Source organism: Diadema antillarum, unplaced genomic scaffold, assembly GCF_040938485.1.
Source record: "Diadema antillarum isolate AM-2024a unplaced genomic scaffold, OU_Dant_1.0 seq00000238_RagTag, whole genome shotgun sequence".
NCBI lineage: Eukaryota > Metazoa > Echinodermata > Echinoidea > Diadematoida > Diadematidae > Diadema > Diadema antillarum.
Genome location: NW_027271285.1, coordinates 3,886 through 14,211, shown reverse-complemented (window position 1 = coordinate 14,211; position 10,326 = coordinate 3,886). Strand labels below are relative to the sequence as shown.

General features: G+C 37.5%; 1 protein-coding gene across 1 annotated transcript; it reads left to right on the top strand.

Moving 5' to 3' along the window:
- The first annotated feature begins 247 nt into the window (after positions 1-247).
- On the top strand, positions 248-8,816 carry LOC139729387 (sulfotransferase 1C4-like). Its single transcript, XM_071640315.1, has 6 exons — positions 248-407; positions 1,695-1,948; positions 2,753-2,870; positions 5,057-5,154; positions 6,722-6,905; positions 8,707-8,816. The coding sequence occupies exons 1-6, from the start codon at positions 248-250 to the stop codon at positions 8,814-8,816; spliced, it is 924 nt and encodes a 307-aa protein (XP_071496416.1).
- Positions 8,817-10,326: the final 1,510 nt, after the last annotated feature.

The following is a 10,326-nucleotide window of genomic DNA, read 5'->3' as shown; positions in this document are numbered from 1 at the left end:
GTGTCATGTCGAATCGCAGAATCACGTTGGATTATCGTAATATACATATAGGCCAATACTCGTAAGAATGTTATCAGGGCATAACATAATAACATGATGATATCGTCATTGAAATTCAATGTCATTTCCTTCACAATCCTATTGGAACCATAGGTTCAGCCGCATTGCACATGCAGATCGATATCAGGATAGTAAAGACTCAATAGCCGCTGAATTAACACTAATTTGTCTTGACAGAGAATCTAAGATGGCTGCACAGAGTTCCCAGAGTCCACCGGAAGCTCTATCACAGTACTACCATGATGGGATATGGTACCCGAAGGTCGTTCTCAGATCAAGCATCGAAGCACTTCGATCATTCGAAGTCCGTCCCGACGATGTCTGGGTGATCACGTTCCCAAAATCAGGTAAAAACGGAGGGAAATGGAAAAGGGGGAGGGGGTCTTTGCAATGTGAAAAAAAGCTATGTTTTCACATTTTTGTGTGCGTGTGTCTGTGTGTGTGTCTGCGTGTGCGTATGTGTGTGGGGGGCACAATTGGGAACAAAAATCTATATACAATTCCTGTATGTGTGGATATGCCATAGAGATGTGAGACTTCAGACTTTATTGTGATCTGCCATAACCCATTTTCAAACTTTCTTGCAATTCAAATGCATTGTAATGTTAACAGTTTAGTCTATTGCAGAGGTTTTTTCTTATATATAGGTTTTAGATTATTTCAGACTTTTTTTTGTGCAAGTATAGTCTCACACCCCTGATTACATGTGGTTGTGCAGAATGAAACATGCTTTTGTGTAAGAAGACCCATTCACGCAACCACCATGCAGTTAGTTATAGTCCCGATTATTTGCGTCGGGGCGCAAACACTGGCTTTATTTTGTAAAAGGTTTGTGGACATTATATCGCGACTATTAGTGAGATTCAAATCGCGATCCGCGTGGCACTAAAAGTGCGACTTTACCTAAATAGTCGCGATTGCTATATATATAGTATTCGCGGAGTGAGGTATCTGTATGAACGGTGTGCAAAATCGTACTTTTTTTTTTTACAAGCCATAATACCAGGCGCAATAGGTCGGACATTTTGAGACAATGATTTTGAGTCAAAGTAAATACAAAGTCCAAGTACAGGTTGGCCGTTATCATTTGGACCGTGATATCTTCTTTTTTTTTTTTTTTTTTTTGAGGGGGGGGTATCTGAGAGTGTGAATATGCTAGAGAGCAAAAAGCGCGATATAAATCATGACTCGAGTGTGTGTGAATAGGTCTTCAGTGCAATGTTCAATGATAATGTATGGTGTGTATAATGTGAGTAATGTATATCGTTTGTTTGTGCGTGGAGTTTTGTAGCTTGTAATGATTATTTGTATGCATTGTCGATCTGGAGCATTTATGTGCCTTTCTATAGTCATACATGCTTGAATCGGTAGGCCTATATCTGACCCTGAGAGAAATATCGGAAGATGAATATTATATGTATTACGTCAAACACATACAGATTTATGACATAGCACAGACTATTATACCGTGTTTATACACACCTTATACTGTAGAAGTTACACGTTTGCAATGTGCACACATAACGGAAATCCGTTCATCTCGCTCTTGTACAATAATAACGCCATTATTACAAAGTAAGTGAAGCGGCAGTTGGGGCCTCATGACTGTAAAATGCCATTTCTTTTAAATAAAGGAACTCATTGGATAATAGAGATCGTAGCTCTCATCTTGAACGAAGGCTACCCGGAAAAAGTTGATCGAACTCTGCTTTCCTCTGCTGCCGAGATGATTAACATGGAGCAGAAATTCCCAACGAAGAAAGAAGACCTGGCCAATTTGGATATGTCGCCTTTCTTAGACGTGATCGATAAGGCGCCCTCGCCGAGGGTGATTCTCACACACATCCGACTGAATCGCATGCCCCGCGACATGCTGAAGAAAGCTAAGGTAGGTTGGATCAAGGAGGTGCAAGAGCTGAGAGTTAACATACCAGTGGCGGATCCAGAGGGGGGCGCAACCGGTGCACGCCCCCATTATTTTTTCGTTAAAAACAAAAGAAAAAAAATGAAACCCGGATGTGGCACCAGTAGTTGCCCCCCCCCCCCCTTCAGAATTCCTGGATCCACCCCTGCATACCCGTTCTTTACAACTCAATATGTCAGATTAGTGCACGCCAGGGACATGCTCAAATGAGATATTTTTTAATCATTATTTCATCGCTCTTTGCGAAATTTGTATTTTTGGCACATCCCCGTGTCCATGATATTCACTCATCTTTGATATAGAGAAGGAAAAGAAATGATTATCATCCGCACCTTCCTTACAGAGTGGCTGGTCATTATGCAATAATCGAAGACATGAGCAATGAATAACTTGTCTTCCTACATAATTATGAGGCAGATCAAATTCCGCATATGCATCAAATATGTGTAAGCGGCGACACCAAACATGGATTTAAAGACTGCTATTGGACTCCATCTCTTGGACCTCCTCGGTTAGACAATACCACTTGAAATCACCATGGTTACTGTAATTTGGGAAATGCTGCGGATTCACGTCTCTAACACATCCATATCTATGAGACAGATCTGTTGAATTTAATTATTTCAGAGGTTTGCCGTTCAATCTTTTACAGTGATAGGCCTCCATAACCTAATCCCTTGAATGTCAGATATACGCTTTATGTCCGATTATATTAATTTGTAATTTTCCTTCTTTCAATTTCCTGTTCTCTCTTTTTTTTTCCTGCAGGCGATCTACTGCGTCCGCAATCCAAAGGATATCACCACGTCATGGTTTAACTTTTACTCGGTTTCTAAGATAGTGGGGCTCAAATGGGAAGATAATTTCGAGCAATTCCTTCAGGGGAGTAAGTTTTTTCTTCTTGTGTTATTACTTCCTTTAAATTTTGCTTTCCAGATATAAACATGAATATTATTATTATTATTATTATTATTATTATTATTATTATTATTATTATTATTATCATCATCATCATCATCATCATCATTATCATTATTACTATTATTATTATTACTATTATTATTATTATTATTATTATTATTATCATAATTATTATCATTATCATTTATATTGTATGCAGAGAGGTATGGAACATTCTACGTCATTATGTTTATTTATGTCCATAGGATCTATTCATGTTCATTTTCCATTTTTAACAAGTGTCTGTATGACATATCTTCACCATATCTAAAAGGGCTGGTATAGTTTCGGTTGAAATGGGAGATTGTGATTTTAACTTTTTGCGAGATATTTAGGAACTGCTTACATTGTATGAAGAAATCTTTGAAAGGCTTCCGTGGCGATAGAACTTGGGGTGGTAGAAGGCTTACTAACGTTGCCCTGCACCCCGTATTCTTTCTTGCGTAAGTATGTGACCCTGAAAAGTGCCTACCCACTCCCGGCGTTCCCATTAGGGCTTTTTACACTTGTGTTTCTTAACCCCGGACTTTCTCTGACCCAGGACTATCGTTAGTCCCGTACCAATTTTTTCAGCTTTTTACACTCGCCAGTTAGTCCCGTACTATCTCTTGTCCGGGGCTAAGGAGAAAACTGACCTTTTTACACTCGTATTTCTTAGCCCCGGACTTTCCAAACCACATGAATATTCATAATTACGCTGTGTACTGTACACGTACACGCACGCACCGGCAGCACTTGATTACCTCGTTTCTGATTGGTCAGTGAATTCGTCTCCGTCGCTTAGCCCAGGATTATTTTTTCGTTCTGTTTACACTTACTTGCTTGGCACCGCAATTGCGGTGCTAACCCCTGCTATTTTGCAGGGCCAGATAGTACCGTACTATCGGTGGGGCTAGCCCACTTTGGCAAAAACGAGTGTAAACAGAAAGTGGGCTAAGGATAGTCCCGTACCAACGGTGGGGCTAAGGCCCCCCCCCCCCCCCTTAGCCCCAGTCCGGGGCTAAGCAAAATTTTACAAGTGTAAAAAGCCCTATTCTCTTCAAAACGGCAAGAATTCAACATGCTTGCCGAAACGCCGGGAGTGGGTAAGCCCTTTTCAGGGCCACATTCATACTCAAGAAAGAATATTTGATGCACCTTAAAGGACAAGTCCACCTTCATAAACATAAGGATTGAGAGAATGTAGCAATATTAGTAGAATATATCATTGAAAGTTTGAGGAAAATTGGACAGTCCGTTCAAAAGTTATAAATTTTTGAAGTTTTTGTGCAGTAACCGCTTGATGAGAAGACTACTGCAGTGTATGAATAACTTAGATGTCACATGCGTACAACGATATAAGGAAAATTTAAAGATAATTTCACAAAATTTCATCTTTGGAAAAAAGCACACATTCCCTTGACTCGTTACCGACATATGTTATGGGTAATATTATTCCCCCTGCCTTTAGAAAGAGGCAAGTCAAGTGGTCTTTTATTATGCGAAAAAAGTGAAACTATGTTGAATTTTCTTTACATTTTCTTTAAACTGTTGTACGCATATGACTCACAAGCTGTAGTAGTCTCCTCAATCCAGCGGTTCCAACACAAAAATTTTAAAAATTCATAACTTTTGAACGGACTGTCCAATTTTCCTCAAACTTTCAATGATATATTCTACTAATATTGCTACATTCTCTCAATCCTTATGTTTATGAAGGTGAACTTGTCCTTTAAGCCTTATACCAGCCAATTATCACTCATGAAATATCACCAAGAGGAATTTGACGTGTGTGGTTTTTTTTTTGAAAATCAGTTTTAAAATCGCTGAGTTATTCAAAAAATATGATAAGAGAAGGTGATCATGATAAAAGTTAGGTCCCACCTTTCATTATGACCTCTTTGTTTTTGGATGTATATTGTAGCCATTGCAAAACCATTTTCATGTCATAAACTTTGAATTCATTTTTGGTTTGTATGTTATTTCATATTTCATAAGAGGTTTCTCGTTACCTCACAAAAAAGTTGGAAACATGAAGCTCCATCTAAACCCAAATTACACCATCCCTTTAATGTTTTTTTTCATGCTATTCTCTGCTGATTTTCTTTTTCTTTCTTTTTTTTTCCGTCACAGAAATGTACTGGGGATCATGGCCTGCACACGTAAAAGAGGCCCTGGATAGTCGGGGAGAGAAGAATCTACTAATCGTACAGTACGAGGAGCTTCTGCGGGTAAGAAAGGAGAAAAACACGGGTCACGTATACTGATGGGGTGTATCCGTCAAAGCAATACGCATGGTATAACCCATAAATCCGGTAACGGTTCGTTATTCCGAAGTTTCGCTATTCCGAAAGTTCATTATTCCGAAGGGTCGCTATTCCGAAAGTTCCTTTATTCCGATGGTTCGCAAGTTCAGAAAATGAAATAGGGTTCGTTATTCCGAAGGTTCATAATTCCGAATGTTCGTTATTCCGAAAATGAAATACGGTTGGTTATTCATTATTTCATTTTCGCGTTAACAGACCTTCGGAATAACGAACCTTCGGAAGAACGAACATCACCCATAAATCCGAATGCCACCCTGTCCATCATCAACACAATGGATGGAGGTATGATGGAAAACCTAACCCGGTCAATAGAGTGTTCGCTCAATCACAGTTTGTGAGGGTGATAATGATATATACGCTTGGTTTAGTCCAATTCACATGACGAGGGTAGCAATTTATTTCCTTGAGGATCCAGTCATGATTGTTTATCACCCAGCGATGCCTGGTACCCGATTCTAACATGCGGCGGGTTAGGTGGAGGGACGTCGTGGGTGAAGAACTTTATCTAGGGATGGACCAAACAAAGACACCCTCGTCGGCTTATCTTAAAGGGAAATTCTGGATCTTTTGAAAGTTAGGTCGGAAAAGAAAGATCGAGTACAATAACAACAAACGCAAGAGTGAAAATTTGATGGAAATCGGATAACGATTAGGGAAGTTATTAAACTGTGAAGTTACAAAAGTTTTTGGACGGTCAATATGAATAAAGGAAATGAGTGAGCTGATGACGTTATTCACTGATCGTGTGCATCAGTCGACGAAAATTCAATTCTTCTGCTACAAAATTGTAAACCATTGTGTGTTGTGTTATCCCTGGTTATAAAAATGACTTCAATATAATGATCAATCATTATAGGATTTGAGACGGGAGCATATATAATTATAACAGCGTTTGAATAATTAAAAAAAATGAAATTAAGATTTTAAGTATACAACCTATAATAATACACAAGTTGTGAGACAATGGCATCATCAACTCATTCATTTGCAAAATCAGATTTGACTGTTCCATAACTGTTTGGTTAGAATTATGAAAGCTTCACACATTCATAACTTCAATATTTTTTCCGATTTTGATTACAATTTTCACTGTTGTGCTTGCAAAAATTTTCACTGCTATGCTTGCAAAAGTTTTCTCTTTTTTTCGGTGTAACTTTTAACTGGTCCGGAATTCCATGACATTCTGTGAAGCGCTTTGTTGTTTCATCAGATTTTGGTGTACATGTATATCCATACAACTAATTAACACTTAATTTTTTTATATTAATTTTTTTTAATTCATTCATTTATTTTATCATTATTAACATTATATTATTATTATTATTGTTATCATTATTATTATTATTATTATTATTATCATTATTATTATCATTATTATTATTATTATTATCATTATTATCATTATTATTATTATTATTATTATTATCATCATCATTATTGTCATAACTATTATCATTATTACGTTGGATAGGATCCAATGACAGGTGTCAGGAATATAGCCGAACACATTGGGCGCCCTCTATCGGACGAAGTTCTCGAACGAGTTGTGATGAACAGTTCCCTGTCGGAAATGAAGGAGACGTATCACAAGCTCGCAGAGTCTGGGCGAGAAAATCTCACTCGTGGGCCTGGTCTGAATTCGTTTCTCAACAAAGGCAAGTATCATGTTGTCTAATCCAGTGTTTCAAAATCTGAGATTGTAGTTTTGTTTTTATGTTTTTTTTTTAATAATGATATTTGTAATTATGAATTATCTTGCAACTTGTATCATTGAAGTACCAAGAGCGTAAATAAGAGTTCAATTCTATCTAAATTTGAATGTGAATAGGAAACCACTAGTAGATTAACGCGCAGTTCGTTATTTTCCACAGCAAAAAAAAAATGAGTGATGGGGATGGTGTTTGTTATTCTAAACGTTCGTTATTCCGAAACGCAAATTCGGCATACCTATGAGAGGTTCGTAAATATAGAAATTAGGTTTCGTTCATTCGAAAGTTTGTAGCGTTTTCCGATCGTTAGTTATTCCGAAGGTTCGTTGATCCGAAAATGATGTGAGGTTTGTTATATTTCATACAGATAAAAGTACAACTACACAATGCCAAAATTACAAAGCATAGGTGAAACTTCACCGGAATGTACAACAGTCTGTCTCGATGTAAACACAAAGGCCTGTTTACAGTAATATTTGGCCATGTTCATAGTACAAGAAATTTGATGGGTCCCCGGGATGGGGCCTACGTAAAAGCTAACTTGTTCAGTCGTAGGTCCCAGGATAAATCAGATAAGGGGAATTATGGAATACAGATATCTATTTAGACAATACAATAATTGAGAAAACGCAAAGACGTGCATAGAAACAAACCTTATATCGGAAGTACGAACCTTTTTCTTTTTCTGATTAACGAACCTTCGGAATAACATTGCGAACCGTAATATACCTACAGTCACGATAATTCATGCTTTGTGTATATAATTCACGGCTGCAAAATTGTTCAAAATTTGATGATTAAATAGAAAAGAGAGATGATAAAATTAGATCAACCGTGATCAAGGAACTTAATTTGACTGTGGACATGGTCTTGCAGCAAACGCACGACCCTTTTATGCCTATACATTGTGAAAAAAAATTGAGCTCATGAAATTTCTTGCATTAGTAATAAACAAAATTCATACGTTATGATAACTGTGTAGATGGAAAAGTGATTTTGTTTGTGGGTATGGCATGGTATAATGATACACATACCTTACATTACTTACATTCTTTCTTTCTTTTCTTTTTTTGCGGCAATGATGAAATGTTGATTAATCAGCACATATAAGAAGTCAAACATAACAACCATGATAAAGCAATTATGTCGCTATAGATAATAGATACCGAGTATACGATATCAATCAAAACATATCAGTGATACAACTGCACGGTGGTTTTTATACCCGTAATATTGAGGAATTTGAGGCTATCCAAATCCATCGAGTAAAGTGGTTACGAATTTGTTGACAAACTGCTTTCGGTAATTGTGTTGATGAAAACGGAATTTACAAAACAAAACGAAACTAAACTAAATACCAATACATTGAGTAGATGGATATGAAATTGTACAGAATATAGAAGGTATAGAATAAAACTAAAATCAATGGCACATGCGTTTGTGAAACTTACTCTTTTCACTTTAAGTATAACTTTCACATCTCTCCTAAACTCCTAAACATGTACATGTATAGAAGGGGAGATGTTATTGGAAGTATTGTTGTATAAATTTTCTATCGTCACTGATCGTTGTCCAACTATTCTACGGCTTTCAGTGCCTTTAGAATCACCCTATCACAAATTAAAAACGAAGGTAATTCCTTTTATTGTGCGCTAACATTCCGATTTTTTTTTTTAATCGGTATACTAGATAATAATTCGAGTAATTTCTATCCACTGTGTCTGTTGATGTTGCCTTTACATCACAGGTAAGATCGGGCAGTGGAAAACTCGCTTCACTGTGGCACAAAATGAGATCTTCGATGAATGGTATCAGAAAGAAATGGCGGGGACGAACTTCAACATATCTTTTGAATGAAATGGAGCATCCGCGTCCAACTCCACTATTCAAGGGGGAAATAAAAAACGAACTAAAGTTTGTACAGAACTTTCCCTGTTTATACTAGGGCATAATGGGTTACATTAATGTCATCTTACTGCACTTAGTCACAGTGTACTGTGAAACACACTCGCCAAAATTATAGATTGGTGTGATGTGAAAATTAAGTTGGCAGCCAGGAACAGAAAGTGGAATGCAAAGATTTGTATGTATGACCAAATGGGACATCAGTGATATAGTGATATAGGCTAGATGAAATGACGATATATACATTTTGCGTAATGTGATTGCGATTTCCATACCTGCTGGAGTGTGGTAAATCGCACGTACGAGCTTGTATATACACAGTCGCCTGTATTTTACAAATGTCCAGTTGGATGCAAGCCACGAGCTCAACATCAAAGAGTCATGCGGCTCACAAGCCATAGAGCCCACAAGTCATAATATGCCAATGAGTTATACAGCCCACGAGTTTATGCAGCTCACAAGTCGTACAGTCCACGAGCTGGACACCAGGCAAAAATGGCCCACGAACTTTTCATTACATCATGGGGCCTCATGTATATGTAGTGTCGAGCTGGTGGGCATTTGCCTCCTATAGTGTCGCGATCATGGGCCTTATTTGCTTAGGGTCGAGCTCATGGGCCTCACAAGTATTTGAGTAGTGTCGAGGTCATGGGCCTTATTTGACTATAGTGTCTATAACATGGGGCGGTTTTGCTTAGTGTCTTTGCAGTTATGGTATGTCCGTTCACTTTGTTTCTATCTTGTGGCTGTATGACTCGTGGGTGTATGACTCATAGATCTTTAGATATTTTCAGTGTCTAGCTCGTGGGCTTTACCCTTCGTAGGTGTTGAGCTCGTGGGATGACCCCGTTTAGTTTTGTTGAATATGTTGACATTTTCTCTTGAGACCTTTAAGTTCGGAAGACAATTCAAGAGATAAGCATACATGTAGCACATTTTTAATACAGTTAAGATAAAATATGATTAATACTCAGATGTAGTGTTTCTTCTTTTGTTCTTCGTTGCCGTGACGAATTCGATGATTCTTGCTTATTGTACGCTGCATGCGTGTTTATTCAAAATTGACTACAAAATCATAATTCGTCACATATGCAATTGTATTGAAATTATAGTATACAGTGTATCTGTCCAGGGATATTTTTAGATAAGATTATATCTATCTGATGCTATGATTCCGTCATCATCATGTTACTAGGTGCCATGCTTTATTTTGCAAAGGTTGTAAAAAGTACAGTACTTAAAAGTAGAAATAAATGACTTAAATCAAGGCCAAGGCTGCTACCGATCACATATTGAGGTCATGCTAGCCTGAAACAGCTTCATTCACTCAGGGGTTAGTAAAACAATAGGATGCTTGCCTGTTCAAAATGTAAAGAAAACTTGCCTTCATTTAAAACTCATTTTTGCGATTGTAAAAAATATTTGTATGGTGTTTCTTTTTTTTTTTTTTTGGTTAATGCCC